The 20,058-nt window shown below is 44.4% G+C and overlaps 1 protein-coding gene across 21 annotated transcripts in view; it reads right to left on the bottom strand.

Moving 5' to 3' along the window:
* Window positions 1–2,758: 2,758 nt before the first annotated feature.
* The window catches only part of KEL (Kell metallo-endopeptidase (Kell blood group)), a 41,589-nt gene continuing 24,289 nt past the window's right edge, over window positions 2,759–20,058 (bottom strand). For 16 of the 21 annotated variants that reach the window (XM_043513418.1, XM_043513406.1, XM_043513419.1 and 13 more), the window contains 5 exons: window positions 19,386–19,496; window positions 17,304–17,371; window positions 16,761–16,927; window positions 15,524–15,619; window positions 9,463–13,975 (listed from right to left, as the gene is read on the bottom strand). In XM_043513418.1, coding sequence (XP_043369353.1) covers window positions 13,799–13,975; window positions 15,524–15,619; window positions 16,761–16,927; window positions 17,304–17,371; window positions 19,386–19,496 — 619 coding nt within the window. In that variant the 3' untranslated portion in view covers window positions 9,463–13,798. Of the gene's footprint in view, window positions 3,111–9,462; window positions 13,976–15,523; window positions 15,620–16,760; window positions 16,928–17,303; window positions 17,372–18,872; window positions 18,991–19,385; window positions 19,497–20,058 lie in introns of those variants that run through there. The other 5 variants (XR_006280880.1, XM_043513411.1, XM_043513415.1 and 2 more) reach the window with 5 other exon arrangements.

Below are 20,058 nucleotides of genomic sequence, written 5' to 3'. Positions count from 1 at the left end.
TCCCCTTTTTACTCTGGCTATGCCTACACTAGAGAGTTTACAGTGGCACAGCTGTACTGATGCAGCCATGCTGCTTGGAGATCTCTCGTGTAGCCGTTCCATGCCAGTGGGAGACAGCTCTCCCGTCGACATAATTAATCCATCCCCAATGAGCGTCAGTAGCTATGTCAGCAGGGAAAAGCTTTCCTGCTGACATAGCGCTGTGCACACTGGTGCTTAGGCCAGCGTAATTTATGTCACTCAGGAAGGTGGAATATTCACACCCCTGAACAACATAAATTTTGCCAACTTAAGTGGTATTGTGTACATAGCTAAAGTCTCTCTGATACTTATTTTCATTAGGGTTTCATTAGGGACACAAACCAAAATCCCATCTCTGAACAACCTGATGTTCCATCCAGATCCCAACATCCCAGCTGACCCATATCCCTTTCAATGAAAAAAATATATATAAAAGTTTAAACATTCAGTTGGCCTGGTGCTATACACAGACAAGTAGTGGAAACATCTACACTGTGTTGTCTGTACAGGAGAAAATACAAGGTCAGAGTTAAAGTTGTGCATCTGAGCACATGGTTGGACCTGAACTATTGCTGCAGATCTCTGGAGGAGGTTACAGGTGGGAGGGATAACTTAACCCTCCACAGCAGGGGGCTCGGCTGGTGAACTTGCTAAAGCCTTCCAGGCAGGGGCCCTGTGATGAACCAAGGGAAATTTGCCAAAGGAGAATGCTGTTCATCACAGCATGTAGAAAAGACTATGAAGAATCATATTGCTAAGATTGACACCAGCATTTCCCGAACATGGGGATGGGGATGGGCACGAAGGACTAGCTGACCAGAGCAGAAGCTGGGCAGGCCTTTAGCAACAGGCCATGATTGTGGTCGTTTTCCTGAAGGTGGCAGTGGGGGAAGTCAGCTTTCAAAATGTGGGAAAATACTGGATTGCACCACACTAGCTGCTTGGGAGCCTTATGAAATTACCAGGCTCCTCCTCTGTGTGTATTGCCTCACTCATAATTTCTCTGTGCTGAGTGTTTTATTAGCCTGATGGCCTAGGCAAAAACATCCCACTGCCCCAATGCCTCCCACTTCCTTTCAGACCCTGAGCTTCCTGTGACGAGACCACCTGCCTGTATCTGGGGATGGGAGCATAGAGTCAGAGCAATATACACTCAAGTGCTGGAAGGGTGGTGCCTGAGCACCTCCTTCTGATGCGGCTGCTAAGGCAACTTGCCTCTTCCTCACCAGTCGGTGCCCCCCAGTTCCACCCTGCACAGAATCTCTATTTTTAGGAATTTTACTTCCTGATTTTTTTGCTCAGTCAAGAACTCTTTTTAAGTAGTGCTGGCATTAGCCCAAAGTCCTGTCACTCTCTACAGCACCTCTTTATGGGTTAGTGCTATCTCAGTTATGTGTCTGCTCTGCTGCCAGATTCATTTTTCTGTGGGCTAAGTGAAAGCGGAGTGGCCAGAACTTTGTGTAATCAGGGGAAGATAATACAATCATCCTGTTCCCATTTCATGGGCTGTCAGGGTTCCTTCCCCACTCTGAACTCTAGGGTACAGATGTGGGGACCCACATGGAAGACCCCCTAAGCTTATTCTTACCAGCTTAGGTTAAAAACTTCCCCAAGGTACAAACTTTGCCTTGTCCTTGAACAGTATGCTGCCACCACCAAGCGTTTTAAACAAGGAATCAGGGAAGAGACCACTTGCAGATGTCTTCCTCCCAAAATATCCCCCCAAGCCCTACACACCCCCTTTCCTGGGGAGGCTTGAGAATAATATCCTAATCAATTGGTTACAAAATCATCAAAGGCCCAAACCCCTGGATCTTGGAACAATGGAAAAATCAGTCAGGTTCTTAAAAGAAGGATTTTATTAAAAAAAAAGAAAGGTAAAAATCATCTTTGTAAAATCAGGATGGAAAATACTTTACAGGGTATTCAGATTCAAAACACAGAGGATCCCCCTCTGGGCAAAACCTTAAAGTTACAGAAAACAGGAATAAACCTCCCTCTTAACACAGGGAAAATTCACATAAAATAAAAGATAAACTAATCCGCCTTGCCTGGCTTACCTATACTGGTTGCAATATTGGAGACTTGGATTAGGATGGGTTGGAGAAGATGGATTTCTGTCTGGCCTCTCTCAGTCCCAAGAGAGAACAACCACGTAAACAAAGAGCACAAACAAAACCTCCCCCCCCCCCCCCCAAGATTTGAAAGTATCTTGTCCCCTTATTGGTCCTTTGGGTCAGGTGCCAGTCAGGTTAGCTGAGCTTCTTAACCTTTTACAGGTAAAAGGATGTTGCCTCTGGCCAGGAGGGATTTTATAGCACTGTATACAGAAAGGTGGTTACCCTTCCCTTTATATTTATGACCTGGGCCCATGAGCTTCTAACCTAGGACTCAGCTCCCTAGGTACTGCACCTCCTTTAAACAATAAATATGTCCCCATAGGGATACACCACTGGGATACATGCTACACCATCCTTAAATTTGGAACAGGATCCAGTTGGTCCCCTGGGGTCTCTATAGGGAACATGCTCCTGGGAGTTACCTTTCCAGCGACTGCACCCATTTTAAACAGGGACAAGCTGATTACAAGTAGTGATCAAGAGATGAAAAACTCTATAGCCCAATCTCATTCCCCTTGAGCCATCCGGTGTGCACTGCCTATGTCTGGGGATCATATGGAACCTGTGGTGTCTCGTGTACTAGAGTATCCTTGAATCAAGGCACTGAGACTTGATAGTGGTATTCATAAACAGTGATCTTTACTGATCTCACCGGCACTGCATGGCATATATACAGCACTCACTAAAGGCCAGATTTTCAAGGGAGCTCAGCACACTGCAGGTCCTATTGTGACACTAATGGCCCTCATTGTCCTGAGCCTTTGTGAACATTTGGCCACAAACTCCTGAAGTCTTGTCCCAGCCAGCATGCCCTGGGCTCATGGTAGAAACAGGGAAAGATTATCTGGGGCAAATCTCTTTTTTGATTGTTTCAAAGTCCCGGTCAGGAATCTGGAGATGACCGCAGAACATCCCATGATATAGAAAGTCATATTCCAGCCCATGCAGTCTTTTGATAAATTCCTAGGCTTAAAAGAAATGGTATCCTGAGCATAAGGCTAAAAATCCCAGGCACCCAGGAAAGAAGCAAATACCTGAGAGTAGAAGCAGCATCCCGGAAGAAAGAGTGTAAGATTACTTTGGGTTTGACACAGATAAGCTTGTTAACCGGCTGCTGCCCAACAATTATATCCAGGAAAGAATAAATAGCCCAGGAGTCTGTCCCATATTCATAGATGAAAGGGAGAAAATGTGAAACAAATAGGAGGAATAAGAAAATGTGCAGGGGAGGGAGGGAAAAGGGCAGAGGAACAGCCTATAAATGATGATGCAAAACTTTCTGCTTAAAATTCCACAAACTTTGTAGGCATCTCCTAACGGCAAATGGAGCTGTGGTTACACCATGAGTTTGAAAATAATTAGAGAAAATTGCTTCCCAAGCCACATGCTGGAAACCCCATCACTTGAGACATATAAATGTGGTCCAGACAAAGACCTGAAGGCTAAACTGTAGTGGACAATCCACTAGAGGCTGGGGAAAAGAGAAGTGATGGACAAGACATGACCTAAAATAACTTTTTCATCTATAATATAAAACTACTCAATAACAGCAGCTGTGTCTCTTCACTCATAATGCTAGAGCACCATCTGGAGGCTGTTTTAGGGCATATGCTTCTATTTAAAGCTTCATCTTGAAATCTAGTCATCTTCTTCTTAAGTAGAATGTAGTTTCAGGTCCCACCTCTGCCCCTGAGTCCCTTTCACATTTTTTATGGTTTTAAAAGCACAGTTTTCCTATTTTTAAAAATGTGATTCTCTCCACCGGCGCTGTGTGAAAGATCTATACAAAGAACATGGATTCTAGCTAATTGGTAGTACAGGGAAACTACTACACAATCCCTTCCCCCTCGCACAAAAACAGAGACAAATATGATTTGTGAAGTCTGTTTCTATTATAATGTATGAAGGGAAACTTGTAACAATAATAGGTACAACATGTTCAGAGTGAAGTGTGATTTTCAGATCAGTGGTCTCCCTTTAATTATGGTCTTACAGTTTGCTAGCCCAATTTCCTTAGTCTCCCTTTTAGTTTTGTACAGTCTTTGCTGTAAGTAAATCATGATCCAACAGATTCCCAACGTGCTTTCCCACTCTCTCCACATTCTAGGTTCTTGTTAGCAGTGAGTCCTTGCTCTAGTCTGAAGGAGGCTGTTCCCCCCCGCCCCCCACCTGTTCACAGGGCAGATGCACAACAGAGTATGACATCACGGTATGTCACAAGGGCCTGGTGATGTCACAGCCCACCCTGAGCTGGAGTCAGTCTGCCAGGAGGATCCTGAGTCCTTCATTAATTCAAGGGGCAATGAGTACAGGCATCTCCTGCTGGACGGGAGAGGTGGAGGAGGGGTGATCAAATCCTGATGGTTTCCCTGGGGTACACCCTCTATCTGTTGGCCGTACTCCTGGCCACCCACTTCCTGGTGTTCTCTGATGCCTTCATACCATCAAAAAGCCAGACCATGTTCCATGGAGTCAAGGACAGGAAGCTTGAGGGAAGGAGCTCACCACCAGGTTAGAGAGGCTGTCTCTGGCTTTCCTGTGCGGAGAGCCAATGCGGAGAGAGGATGGACTGAGAAGGTGTCAGAGTGGGAAGGAAGAAAGGATGTGGTGAAGGAGGGGTTAGAGTGTGAGGATTTAAAAAAAAAAAGAGAGGGTTCAAGGGGACTGCTAGAGATGGAGAAAGAGGGAGGGGAATGGATAGAAAAACGGGAATAGGAGTTAGCAAAGAGGAATGAGGGGGAAAAAGGAATGGGATGGGGAGGGAAGAAAGGTGATAAGAAGTGACAGCATAAGGGAAGGGTAGATATAAAGAGAGGCGATTTCAGAGGAGCTTGTTTTTTAGTTATCTATAAGTGCAATGCCTCAACTCAATGAGGCCCTGCTCTGGACCAGGGCCTCTGAGTGGTACTATGATATGTAAATGATGCATACCCAGTCTGGCACTCTGTCCTTCTCTAGGGGTGGCTAGGCCAACTAGAAATTGGTAAGCCTGCTGCAACTGTTGCTGAAAAATCTGTCTTTTAGCTCAGGCAGCAGAGGCTCCTGCATTAAGATCCAGAGGTCTCAAGTTTGCTCCCCGCTGCTGCTGACCCATCCAGGAGTGTCGGTGTTACAAATATAACTACTAAATGATACAATCCTGCCATTTGCTCACTCATGCCATCTAAAATGCCACTCATAGGCAGGGAGCAAGGTTTCCCCTTCATCTGCTCAACTCCCCTTCCCAGCAGGGGTTGCTCTCAGAGCTTCTCTGAACAGGCATCGAAGGCTTCCTCCCCTTGCCCCACCCTCACTTGGCCTTACTGCTTTCTGCCTCACTTGGGGAGAGAGAGGTGAGCAGGCTGTGAGCTTGAGCACATTCCACCTCCAGCAGCCTTCCGTGCAATGAGGGAGATGGGACCAGAGTTCACAAGTTCTGGGAGAGGGGCACTGGATCTCTGTGGGAAGAGGGACAGCAGAAAAGGGGAGGTGAAAGGGATGGGAGAGACCAAAGAGAGAGAGAGAGAGAGAGAGAGGGCCAACCATGAAGAAATAAAGGTAGGAGGGACTAGATGAGAGATTATGGTTGAGAAAGGGAAAGGGAGGAGGGAAAATGTTATAGGGACAAGTAGGGTCATGTGGCTCATGCACAGGCCTGGAACTCCTGAGTTCCATTGCCAGATCTGCCACTGACTTGCGGTAGGACCTTGGGCAAGTCTCATCCCTCTTCTTTGCCTTGGTTTCCCCATCTATAATGATCTCGGGTCACAGCTGGGTCAGAGCACCTTCATAGCCTCAGATGACAGTGTAGCATTCATTTACTAGTACTAGCTTTCATTTATTAGCATTAGATGATTTTGCCGGTGTAGAAAAAGTTCACTCACTTCACACACATCCATAAGCATGTCACACAAGGAGCTACATAGAATTTGGCAGCTATGACAACAATATGGTGAAGGATGGGCTAAGGGGACACGTCTAGGGAGAGGAAGGATAGTGAGGGGAGGGAGTTCGGAAGAGAGAAAAGGGGACAGGAAGGGAAGCAGTTGGGGAGTTGGAGGGGACTAAGTGCAGAGGGGAGTGAAAGAGTGAGAGCATGGACATGGGGTAAGGATGAATTAAAGGAGAGAATGGAGAAAGGAGTGGGAGGAGAGGAGAGACAGACATAGAAGCAGCAAGAGACCAAAAAGAATGAGAGAACAGACAGGATGGACAGTGAAAGAGGCGGAGAGGACTGAGAGAGCAGAGAGGAGAGCTTATGTCCCCCTCTCGAGTTGCAGGCTGGGAGCAAATGGAAGAAACCTTTGTGGCCTCATCAACAGGGGAAGGCATGGAGGTGATTGACATGGTGCAGAACGAGGATGCACAAAGACTGAGGAATGCAGTGGTGAAGGATTTGCTGTTGGATCTGGCCATCTCCTTGAACACAGGCAGCATAATGCTCTTTTTTTTATGCGTGACATAGAACCAGAAATCATTGCCATGCTCATGGATGAAGACAACCTGAATGTCTACCTGCGTTTCATGATTGCCTACTAGGCAGCAGTGCTTTTCCCCACTACCCACACCCCAGGGAACCTGTGACACCCAGTGACAACAACAGGCACCTTCCCCATCACCCAGATCTGTCTCATCTCCCAACTCCCTTGAGAACAGCAATAAACCCTCAATCCAAAGCTTGCGGAATCTCTTATAAACCAGATTTCCCCATCTCAGGATCTCCATCCTCTGTCTCCCTTCTGCTTTTTATGGCAGAGCAGAGCACTCCCCAGTGAGCTGGGCCAGGGGACTCTAAAGGGGCTTATGCGCTGCACTGCCATGCTGGTGACCTAGCTATGGGTCACAGTCTTAATTCCTTTCTCACCTGGTGCTGCTAAGGTGATAGAGACCCAGTTTCTACAGTGTGGCAGCCAAAATACCTAACGGTCCACCAATGCAAGGATCTGGAGTGACTCACCCTGTAGGTACTTAATGGTTAATGGTTAAACCAATGACATGGATTGTTCACATGAGAATGAGTGAAAGGAACTAGCTATACAAAGGGCAGCAGCTGGTCCATTTGATCTGGTATTCTGTCTCCAACAGCGGCCATTACCAGATGCTTCACATGAAGCTGCAAAATCCAGCATAACTATACAAACACGTGCTTACAGGGGAAGGTATTTCTTAATGCAAGCAGTTAGTGATGGTTTTATCCATAAACTAGTAGGTCTGATATTCTTTATAAGAGCTGATCCTATCCAATGTCACTGCAGATATTTTCTTACTCAGATACATCTCAGCCTGCTTTGAATCCCACTTTACTTTGCATCTCCATAATATATTGAGACAATGAGTTCCACAGGCCAACTATGCCCTGTGTAATAAAGTCAGACACTATAATGGCCAAAAATGTCCCATATTTAAAGATGTTTCTGTCTTTGAAAGATCAGCAATGTAAAGGGCTTACTCAATTATGTTACATATATTGCTGGAAAAGAAACTACTGAATGACAAACATTTTCTCAACTACACTCCAGAGAAAATGTTTTTTCCCTGATTAACAAGGAGCAAAAAAGTCAAAACGGAGCCCAGTGTAGCTTACTGTAAGAATCAGTTTAAATAATAAAAAATAGGTTTGTTGGGGATATAACACAATCTTTTTTTGATGACGAAAATTATGCGTAAAGTAACTAAATACACTTTGAAATACCAATTATAAAAAAATCACCAAAATAGCCAATAGAAAGCATATGAGAAATATTAAAATTGACCTGCAAAGGATTTTTAAAAATTGGGCTTGTGCCAACTTTGCTGGCCTGGGAAGGGTTTATTTGTTAGTTTATTTTCCTTCCTTCCTTTTTTTTTTTTTTTTAACATTAGAAATTCAGGTCTTGTCCATCCTAAAAGACTCTACAGAAATAGGATAAGTAGGGAAAAGATGACATTACGAGAGTCAACAGAGACTGAAGCAATTGTGATGGAAAAGGTTTATAGATTGTTCAGAACTCTTTGTTTTTATTAAAATCCAATGAATGAACCGTTTGGACAAAGGATGTCTACCCCTTCAGCTGAGCTATGGAAGCTCACAATACAGGTATCATGACACCCCACAAGAAGTCCTCTGGAAAAACCTAAAGCAAACACCAACCAGAAAAGAAAGCCTTATTTTTGTAAAGGTTTTATTTATAAAGCCTTCTTGTAAAGAAGCAAAGAAGGAGACATGCAACCCAAGTACAATGGAGTGAGTCAAATGAGTTTTTTCCACCAAATGCATCCGATGAAGTGAGCTGTAGCTCACGAAAGCTTATGCTCTAATAAATTTGTTAGTCTCTAAGGTGCCACGGGTACTCCTTTTCTTTTTGCAAAATGAGCGGAATCATTCTCAATATATATTGCTCACAATTCATTAGGTCAGGCTGTAGTATCTAAAGGAAATAAATGCAAAGGAAAGAGGAGTATTTTCAGGGCGTCTTGCGTGAGGTGACTGACCTAGGAATTAGTGGAACAAAATTGAACGAAGAGGAAAAGTTTGGGTGAGGAAATCAGTAAACACTTTAAGAGTGACCTGCAAAGGATAGCAACATTGGGCTTGTGGTCTTTCTGAGGGACAAAAAAGGCCTAACAGGATTTGTTAAGGTGGCACCCCAGTCATGAACATGGACTCTATTGCTAGGCACTGTACAGATACAGAACAAAAAGGGAGCCCTGCCTAAGAGTTTACAATCCAGGTAAGGGTGTGTCAACACAATTCAATAATAGCTGTCCCTGAATAACTCCATGTGTAGTTAAGCTGTAAGGTATTTACCACCTTCTTTTTTTTTTTTTTAACCTTAGAAATAAAAGGAAAATAAAGTCTTGTTTTTCCTGTTTTGCTGGAGGTCTTTCTTGGAAGACATGGATATGTAGATTCTCAGATCTCACAGCCCATACTTGAAGGGTAAAGTATGCCCTATTTACAAGAACTTTGCTTTGCACTGATTATTCAGGTATTTGAGTTAGTTAAATAGATGTTTAAAAAACAAAAGCATCACCGCAAACAACCAAACAAATGGTTTTAAACAGTTACAGTAGAAAAAAATCTCTTTCCATCTCAATGAATCAGGTTTCATTTGCATGATTTCTCTGATGTTATAAAGATCCCAACTCTCTGGTAGCCCAAGAGGCTTCCAAGAAAAGCATGGCTGACAAGACCTGAATTTCCAATGTAAAAAAAAAAAAGAAAAAATATTGGGGCGGGGGAGGAGGAATGCCAACACATTCAGGAAGCAAACAAATAAAAGAAAAGAAAAACCCCAGAAATCCACATTTGTTTCTCATTGGAAGTAATCTTAAATATGTAATATTAGGTTGTTTTTTTTTAAAAGAGAGTCAGTGTGATGCAGTGGATAACGCATAGGGGTAAGAGTTAGAAGGCCTGGGGTGAAATCCAGCCATATTAATATCATAAGGGAGTTTTGTCACTGACTTCGAGGGAGCCAGGATTTAACCTATGGTTTATTCTCTCATCTCTGCCACTGACCTGCTGTGCGATAATGGTTAAGTCATTAGTGTCTCTGTGCCACAGTTTCCCTATCTATAAAATAAAGGTAATGATATCTAACCCTCTTTGTATAGTGCTTTGAGATCTATGCATGAAAATCACCAGCATATGTGCTATTACTTTTATCAAACTGTGAGTTTGATATACACCATTTTCTCAAGACTAGTAGAAATGTTTCTATGATTTTCTATGATTTTCTTTGTTCACTCCAAGGAATACAGATTTTTGTTTGGATTTAAACATTCTCCTGCAGCATTTGCAACTCTGATATTACAGCAGTGACCTAGTGCTTGAGAGCTGGAAAATAAAACTGATAGAAAAAAAGTGAAATTCACCAGTCTATTTTCATTCTCTTATACTGAGTGAAATTAAAAAATGAATCAATTAGCATTAATAGTAAATAGTACATTTAATTTTTTAAAATAATTTCAATTATAATTTTTCAGTCAAAAGTGTTATTAATAACCACACAGGTAAGGAACCTTTTATTCATATACATTCTCTTTGGCTTTAATCAGTGAGAATAGAACAGTGGAATAGTCTTTCAAAAGAAGTGCTGCTGAAGAATAAACTGTGTTGGCCTATACTGGCTAGCACTGGATTCATAGATTTCAAGGCCAGAAGAGATGATTGTGATAATCTAGTCTGACCTCCTGTATAAACAGGCCATAGAACTTCCCCCAATAATTCCTGTTTTTTAGAGCAACATCCAGTCTTAATTTAAAAATTGCCAAAGATTGAGAATCCTCCACAACCCTTGCTAATTGTCACAGTAATAAGACAATTAATAGGTCTTTTCCAGCTTTAATTTTGATGCTCATTCCCAATACCAATATCTACTCCCAAAGAATCACCACACTGGTAATACAGCAAATCCTCACTTAACGTCCTCCCGCTTAACGTTGTTTTGAAGTTACGTCACTGCTCCATTAGGGAACATGCTTGTTTAAAGTTGTGCAATGTTTCCTTGTAACAGGTTTGGCTGCCTGCTCTGTCCGCTGCTTGTAAGATTTTGTGGAAGACCAGCAACTTTACAAGGGAGCATTGCACAAGTTCCTCTTCTCTGCCTCCTCCCCCTTCCTCCCAGCACTTCCTCGGTCACCAAACAGCTGTTCTTCATTGAACAAGTTCCTCTTCTTTGCTCCTCCCCCTACCTCCCAGAAAGTCCTAAGCTCTGCCAAACAGCTGTTAGGACTTTCTCGAAGGGAGGGGAAGGAGTGGGGATGCAGTGTGCTCCAGAGATGAGGAGGATCGGGGGTGGGAAGAGGTGGGCCTGGAGCATTCCCCAGCAAAGTCAGCGCCTGTTCTTCTGGGGGGAAGCTTCTGCTGCTGCTGCGCAAGGTGCTTCCTAGTGTCCTTGCCTGCAGTGGGCTGTGCCTGTTTGGAGTAAGCCAGTGGCACTTCCCAACCACAGTACTGTACAGTATATAATGCCTTTTGTCTGCCCCCAGAAAATTTTCTTGGAACCTAACCCCCCGCATTTACATTAAATCTTATGGGAAAATTGGATTAGTTTAACATCATTTCACTTAAAGTTGCATTTTTCAGGAACATAACTACAACGTTAAGTGAGGAGTTACTGTATAATGGTCAGAATAAAACAGCTCCCACCATTTAAAAAATTTCCCAGTGACAGCTTTACAAAGAAACCAGGCATCCATGAGCTAGGAGGGGTGTGTTCTCCAATTCTAGTGAATTTTAGGTTTTTTGTTTTTTTAAGTATAGGTCTAATTATCAGGGCCTCCAAATTGATAGTTTTCAGGCTGTTCTTAGTAACATAGAAACATTCTTAAATGCCAGTTTTCTTGCTGCTCCTGAAATTCACTACATTTTTCACTCTTTGCCCCCCTACACTGCATTACTACAAGACATTTGGTTACAACGATACTAGGTCACAAAAACATAACAGCAGCAAAACTCCCCCATCTGGATAGCAAAAATTCCTGAAAATCAGTTTGGTATTTGGAGAAGCATTCTAAAATCTGGATGGTTAGTCTGACTCTGGAGGCTCCCATAAACCCTGGAAACAATCCCATCCCAACCTTTCCTTAAACAGGCCCAGGCCCTAGCTAAGTTGATGTAGGGTGACCATATTTTCCCAAAGGGAAAATGGGACACCATATGGGGCCAGCTCAAGGCACCCCCTCCTTTCTTCCTGTGTGGAGCCAGCCCAAGACTCCCTGCCACCCACCTGTGGAGGGCTGGCCCGGCCCGAGCCGCTCTCCCAAGCCCTCCCTCCTGCGAAGGGCTGGCATTGCTGCTCACCCCCACACACATGTTCCTCCACACTCCGCTAAGGTTTGCACCCAACCTTTTTGGAAAAACTGGGCATGTGTACAGTTTCCTCTTGCTAACTGATCAGTTGACAAGAGCAATGGGACAAATGCCCAGTTTTGCCAAAAAAAGTTGGGACAGCCAGGACAGGGCTTAAAAAAAGAGACTGTCCTGGCCAAAATGGGATATATGGTCACCCTAACCTGATGCCTTTTTGTGAGAGGGAACAAGACTTGTCTGTTATCTCCATATGAAGTGACTGGGGGCAATAAGTAGGAATCTCTAACACCTTGTGGGGTGCGGGGGGAGGATAACACCCTCCCAGACCCCATTTCCTCCTGACAGTACATGACAAGGCCCTGGTGCAGGACTAGGTTAGGGGCTCCCTTCCAAAATCTAAAATGTTGATTATGCCCAGCATTGGGCCCACATCCTACCCCACCACCTCCCACATCTTCGGTTGTCTGCCACAACTCCTCCCACTTGCCCCATAATACACCAATACCTCACACCCCCAACCCCTCATCCATTGGCCCCCAGGACTTTCCAGGCCACTCACCAGTACCCAACTCAGCACTCCGCTCCCATCCCAGGCTAGGGACACAACTCCTAATCTTGGCTGGCAGCTGCCCCTCAGTTCCTCTCACCCCATTGTCCACCCCACATCACACAGCAGACCAAATCTGAGTGATGAGTGGTGTCACCTGGGTCACAATGCCACTCAAATCTGGCCTGGGCCCCAGTGGGGTAAGGGCCAAATTTGTTTGAGCGACATTGCCACCCTATGGACCAAGTGATGTGCCAGAGCGCCATTCCATCTGGAAGTCCCCCATAACCTCATAACTCAATGGTTCTGGTGGAACTTCATTACTTGCAACATTGTAGCTACATCACTGACTCCTGAGATTCCACTCCCTGTCCCGTCCATGAATTGCTTCCCCACTTCCTCTTCTCCACAGAAGGAGTTCCACCATTCCAGCCTTTCTTCTCCCTCAGCCAGTGCATGCTCTTCCCTTTCTTCTGAGTGTGAAAAAGCTTGAGCATAGCTGCTACTGCTGCAGCTATTCCTTCTCGGCAGAAGTCAGCAGGGGGAGCAATCAGAAAAGAGAGGCAGCTGCTGCATTGGAGGAGTGGTATCTAGGGTTTGATCCAAAGTCCAATGAAGTTAATGGAACTGAGCTTTCCATTCAAGCTGGCACTGGGCCAGGCCCCTAGTGGTCAGAGGTAAGAGTAATAGGGGAAAAAACAATCCCAAAGAGTTAGGCAGGTCAGATCCAGGACACTAGGCTAAGTAGCAGAAAATAAGATAAAATCCCAGGACCATCCCACTCATATTGGGGGCGCTAAGACAGGTGGGGTTTTTAGCAATGTACATTAATTAAATGTCTCATCTTCCCATCTGGAAGCAGTAACCAGCGTGTCTCTCTCCCCCTACCCCCCAATGTGCTTTCAGAGTGAGAGAACCAGGTTCTTCTGTCCCTGGTGGTCCAGGGTGGGAGGTGTGCATGGGGACTTGTGAGGTTCCCCCCGAGTTGTTAATGATTGCAGCTTGTCTATTGACCTTGCAAGCCTGTGCCCCCACACTCTGAAGAGCAAGTTTGGCCTAACTGGGGCAGGGCATGCAGAGCAGTTGGAGAGTAGCATACACTGTACTGGCTGCTATGTTTAGCCTTTCTTCCCTCCTGCTACCCAGACTGGAACCTTCTGCCACCATGACCTGTTGGCAGGGAAAAAGGATGAGAAGAAGGGATGGGGAGGAATTGGTTAGGCTCCAGCATGTCTCTGCGTGAGGGCAGGCCATTCTTCAGCAGGGAAAAGTTCTACAGCTCCAGTCTCCATAATTCTGCCTGCCTCTCTCTCTCCCTCTCCTTCTCAATGTGGATTACCAGATGTGGCACTTGAAGGCTGGATTCATTGGTGTTGTGCTGGAGCAGTGGAAATGCCTGGCAAAGTCCTGGCTGTTGCTGAGGGGCCCACGGACACGGAGTGGTGGGGGGCTGTGCGGATCCCTGTGCAGGAAGGCTCGCAGTCTCTCAGGGCTCTGGTGCCCACACATCCCCTGGAGGGAAACAAAACAATCATGTCAGCATCTAAGAATGATCCCAAAGGCTCACTTTGGAATCACCCACAAGCCCTCACATAGGTTCTGCAGGGTTCCAGCTTGTCATCCTTCCTGAGCAACATGAGCATGAGGAGACAGGAGAGGCAGAGAGATATGTTGGACAACCATGCCAGGAGAGAGGATGACACTCAGATCTACACCTGGATACTGCCATTTCCTAGTGCATGGTAGATTTCCATCTATCCATATCTATCTGTCCTAAACTTGTCACTGTTTTATTTCAGTGTGTTGATTTAGTCACAGTCCTGATAAGGCAAAAATTATGCTGGCTGGAAGGGGAAGCACCTATAGGACAGTGCTGTGAATATGTCATTCTTTGGAGGGGATTGTCCAGCCTTTATTCAGGTGATTTGCAGTATCTGGGTCATACTGGACTCATCACTGTTGCTGGAACCCCAGTTGATCACTCTGGTTAATCCTGCCTGCATTCACTGACAGCTGGTCCTAGAGCTGCCACATCTCTTCTCTAATGCAGACCTTACCAGAGTGACCCAATCCTTTGTAGCCTCAGGACTGGATCACCTTCTTCTGCACTCTTCTCAGGCCTACTATCAATAAGCACCCTGAAGCTCCAGCTAGTGTGGAATACAATGACTGATCTCTATGTTCCCTGAACCTCTATGAGAACATAACACCAGGGATCTACGAAGTGCACTTCACTTGCAGCTCAAGGGTTTGATTATGTATAAGCCCTAAACTTGCTAAGAGGAAGGTACCTGAAAAATCTCACTCCATCCATCCATGTACTTGACCGCATCACCAAAATACTTGATCAGCTCTCTCCCTAAAGCCATTATAGTGGCAGTGCTGGTTCACTCTTGCTGTCTTTTCCTTCCTGCAAACCTAAATTTCTTCTTGCCCACTCTTCCCCAGTAAGTAAATTATCTTTTGATGGGGAAGTTAAAAATAATTTTTTTTTTATTTCATTATCATCAGTCATCATAACCAAGGGTTCTTAGATATTCCAGTGATTGCTGCCTTAGATAAACCTTAAATGATGTATAGTAGATAGATATTTCAGAGTAGCAGCTGTGTTAGTCTGTATTCGCAAAAAAAAAGGAGTACTTGTGGCACCTTAGAGACTAACAAATTTATTAGAGCATAAGCTTTCGTGAGCTACAGCTCACAAATGCATCTGATGAAATGAGCTGTAGCTCACGAAAGCTTATGCTCTAATAAATTTGTTAGTCTCTAAGGTGCCATAAGTACTCCTTTTCTTTTTTAGATAGATATTGTTGTGCTTGGTCCCTTTGACAGTCTGTTATCGCTTCAGAGCCCAGTGTAAGGTGTAGGTCTTCAGTGAGGCCTTTGATCAGCATTTAGAGAGCAGTCCAGTGCTGTGAACTTAGGAGACAGACTCAGACCAGGAGGGAGGGAGATGGTGATAATCAGACACACAAATCAGAGAGAGAAAGTATGAGAGAAAGATACATTAAAAGAGGCCTTATGGGCTGGGACAGACAAGATCAGCAGGGCGTTCATTACATTCGCAAAGCTGATGTAGAAGAGCTGATAGTGTGAGAGTCCACTCCTAGGTAAATTCCTCTCCTGTTTGTGCTTTTTCAGCCAGTTCTTATAGGCCTGTGGGGAAAGAGGAACAGATAAATTAAAATAAAAAATCTCAGATTGTGTCCCACAAATTTCATTAAAGTTTAACTCACAAGGGAGAGCTGAAATCAGGAGCCTTCATCCTCCCAGTGTGGATGGTGGTGCTGCCTAGTGGTGCTGCCCTGGAGCTCTTACATTGGGATATAGACATCCATCCACCCACTCACCGAGAAAGTGTAGCATTCTTTTCTTTCCCATCCCATCTCCTTGCTCTCTGAGATGGCTTATCCCTGCCCTCCTCCCTATCAACCTAACTGTTGTGCTTCCCATTCCAGACAATACCACACAGTGGCAGCAGAAGGTCAGAAGATGATGCTGTTTGATGCACTATAATTGAATAAAAGCTATTTCAACTTGAGTCACCCATGGTCGAAAAATACTTGCCATGCTTTGCATATCACTAGTACCTTCTGTCTAAAGATCTGAAGGCATGTGACAGACATTATTTAATTAAACCTCATAACTTCCCCAGCAACGGAAAACTGAAGAGGAACTTTCTTCTACCGAGTACTTTTACTTCAATAGATATGGGTATTGATTCATCAAGGACCAAGACAAATTAATTGAAGGACATCAGTTTAGTTCCCAGGGGCCTGTATCAGCTTGAAATAACGGTCATCTATTTTCATACAAAGGACCGTCTCGGAATAAAAAACCAACAGGGACTGGAATAGCAGGGGGTCTGCAGTACAGGACTGAGGTTCATTGGCAGAGCTGTGTGGGAAACCCAGGGCTGGAATAGCAGGGAGGCTGCAGGCCAGGACTCAGGGGCATTACCAGAGTTGTGAGGGGAGCCCAGCACTGGAATAGCAGGGGGCTGAGGGGCATTGGCAGGGCTGTGTGGGGAGCCTAGCACTGGAATAGCAGGGGGCTGAGGGGCAGGACTGAGGGGCATTGGTAGAGCTGTGGGGGAAGAAGGGATGGGGTGGAGGACTGGATCAGCAAAGAGTGCAGTTAATTTGGATTGAGGTGCATTTGTGGAGTGACATAGGGACAGGAAGTTGGGCAGCCCAGGACCAGAACAGCAGGGCAGGGGGGTTGCAGGGTAGGATTGAGGGGCACAGGCAGAGTTGTGTGAAACTACAAGACTAGAACAGCAGGTAGTTTGTGATACCTGGTAAGCGATGGCGAGTCCTCCTGTGTCAGCTGCATTCTCCAGGAGGGTGAAAGTGCCATTGATTCTCAGGCCCTGCAGAGAGTAGCGTTCATACTGTTCCACCAGGCAGTCTGTACCCCGCACTAATGCATCCCTGTTGCATCTAGGACAGCTCTCAGGCACCACTGTGGAGAAGAGGGAAATCCAAGAAGGTAAATGCAATATCAGTATCCACTTGGATTCAGTCACTTCTCCCATTAGTAATGAGCATGGTCTGGGATTGAGTCTTTTGAATTTACCAAACCCACCTTTGCACTATAAATTTAAATAGGGAGCAGGTCCTGGAGCAACTCCCCTGAGCTCTCCAAAGGGAACACACCCTTGAGGCCTGTGACAGTGAGCAGAGGAAACAGACTCTATTATAAATTACCAGCAATGGTTCGGGGCACTGGAACAATTTTTAAAGTCAGGGTGCTGAAAGTGGAAACCATGTATTTAGTTATTATTACTACTTCAAGCCAGGGGATGCTGCTGCACCCCTGAATGGTTCACAATACGCACCGTAATCATAGACCGCATGAAGCAGCTCGTGTGCCATGATGACTCCCATGGCTCCAAAGTTCACAGCACTGAAAAACACAGAATGTAAAGAGGTATCAGTTGCTAAACCTGCAGGAGGCAGGGGAAGCAAGGGTTTCTCTGTACAGTCCTGCTTCATCAAGTATGATTCTACTCTGCCAAATGATGGTGTAAAACCAGTATCAGGGGTTACATGCTTATCGTCTCTGTTATTCCGTATCAACATGTTCAGTAAATGTATAATGTATACACAGTGGGATTGTACAAGTGAACAATTGCAATTGGATGTTTGTTAACAAGTCTGCTAAAGATGTGCAAGATAGTAATCTAATCAGGGGTTTCACTAGAAATAGTTGTGATACTCCCACAAACTCCACCCACAAACCAAGCTCCACCCATTTGAAACACCAGAATGAGTCCACTCACAATCAAATTTCTACAATATGATCATCCCTCTCCTTTTTTACACATCTTGATCAATAATGAAAAAGCAAAGAACATTGACATGTACTTAGTGACCGTTACTAGATTTCAGAATCAACAGGTCACTGAAATGAATAGGAGCAGCTCACATCTCTTTAACAGCTGCTGCTTTAAGAGTTTTACAGACTCAGTAGACATCACTGCACTGGTTACAGTCAGTTCACATTTTAAAGGTTATCTGCAACTACAGCTGGATGTATAACTGATTTTTCAGTTTACTGGCCATTCTGAAAAATCAAAACTAACTTTTATTTCAGGGTTGACGAGAATTTCATTCTTTTTCTGCAAACTGCTGAAAAAAATTTTGCTTTGTGTTGAATGCAACATTCAGTTCCACCTGAAAAGAAATTTCATTTTCAGTTTTTAAAAAAGTTTCTTTAATAAAATTGAAGTAAATTTCAAAATGAAAAGTCATTTAGAATTGAAAAATCAAAACTTTGCATTTAAAAAATGTCAAAATAAAATGTTTTGATTTTTTTTGTTTTTATTTCATCTGAAACAACTTGGAGAATTCAAAATGAATTTGTGAAATGTTTTTGTCAACCTCAAACTGCATTTTTGAAAAAAAAAACAAACCAACCCTGGATGTCTGACTCCTGAATCTAATGCTCTCTCTCTCTTAAGGGTTGGCTCTGCTGGGCTAACCGTCGTAACAAACATACTTCCATCACAGTCAATTTAATCGGCAGATCAGACTGAATACAGGGGGCAGATCTGTTGATTCCGAAGTGACTCACTCATTAAGTGGAAGCACATAGCATTAAAAAAGACTAGACTGAAAAGAATTATTATATTGATCAGACCACCTGTTTCATTCCTTCCCATAGTGAGAGCTATTTTTGTACAATAGGAATTTAATGAGTCTGGGATTATTCTCTCTGTGAAAACCTTTCTCCAGGGGGACAAAAAATTACATCAAACAATGTTTGATGTGTCTTACATGACCACTCAACGACAACAACTGGTTGCTCAACAGAGGTGCTCTCATTATAATAGAGGAACAGCATTGTACTGTTGGATGGTTCACAGGAAGGCATACAAACCTCATAATGCAAAATAAATAAATAAATGGTTGCTTAGTAGAGATGGTCTTTTTATAAAGGGGAAGCAGAGTTGTCTTTGATCCATTTGAAGACACTTTGGACCGGAGATTGCCTAAAGATATCACAGGATTTATTCTTGGAATCTAGAAAATAATAAATCCCCATCTTTGAGTGACTCAATATTGAGGTGGGCTCAGGAACTGTCTTCTTTGTAGCCTGTCTTGACAAGCCTCAAGTCTTTTTTCTTTTTGCTCTATTATATTCTGCCTGCCTGTGAGGGCCAGGAAAACTGCCCGCCTGAGTCTCAGGGTAAGAGCCTGAGGTTACTCAGCATCAGCGGCTTATCTCAGTTCCACATGGAAAGCACTTAGGCTCTGATTTTGCTCTCACTGAAGCCAGTGGCCAAATTCCCACTGAGTTCAGTCAGAGCAGGACCCTCCCTCCCGCTTTTTGGCCTTTTGCAGTAAAACAATATGCTGGAAACCCAGCATGCCGAAGGGGTGAGGTTTATGTTGGTGGCTTTGCAGCCTCTTAGTACCTGGGGAACTCAGCATGGAAGAAGGGGCTGCGGAACATTCCCGCAGGGAAGACCACGGTGTGGCGCCTCATTGAGTAGTAGGAATGGACAGACCAAGGGAAGACCTCCCAACTAGAAGCAGAAAAAGAAAGGAGAGAGAACACCCACTATTAATGGCTTGGGACCTTCTCCTGCTCTCTCTCCCTACTGGCCTTTGTGGGAATGGTGGTGACATAGAGAAAGGACTCCCCAGTGCAATCCCATACAGAGAGGAGGCAGAGTTATAGGTTCACATTATTCAGAACCTCATGTATTCAGTAGAAACACTGTATCTGCCTTTATTTATTTATTAGGCACTTATTACTGTTGAAGCTAAGCTCCTTGAAAACATTCATGGATGTACCCTCCCCACACCACTGTCAGGTAGGCCAGTGCTAGTAGCCTCATTTTACAGAGTGGCAAAGAGAGTTGCTTGGGGTCATGCAGGTGGCATGTGGCAGAACAGGGAAATGAACCCAGCTTGTCTGACTTTCTGCTCAGTTCATTAACCACAAGAGCAACTTTCCTCCCCACTGTCTTGGCCCATTCCTATACCATATCTCAAATCCTCTTGTTTTTGTTGTATCGTCTTCTGTATCCGATCAGCTGCTCCTATACCTCCTCTCCACTGCCTATATACCTCCTATAACTGCCC

The sequence above is a fragment of the Dermochelys coriacea genome, chromosome 1 (assembly GCF_009764565.3).
Source record: "Dermochelys coriacea isolate rDerCor1 chromosome 1, rDerCor1.pri.v4, whole genome shotgun sequence".
NCBI classification, from domain to species: Eukaryota; Metazoa; Chordata; order Testudines; family Dermochelyidae; genus Dermochelys; species Dermochelys coriacea.
Note: the sequence above shows the minus strand (reverse complement) of the source record. Positions and strands in the feature narration are given on the sequence as shown.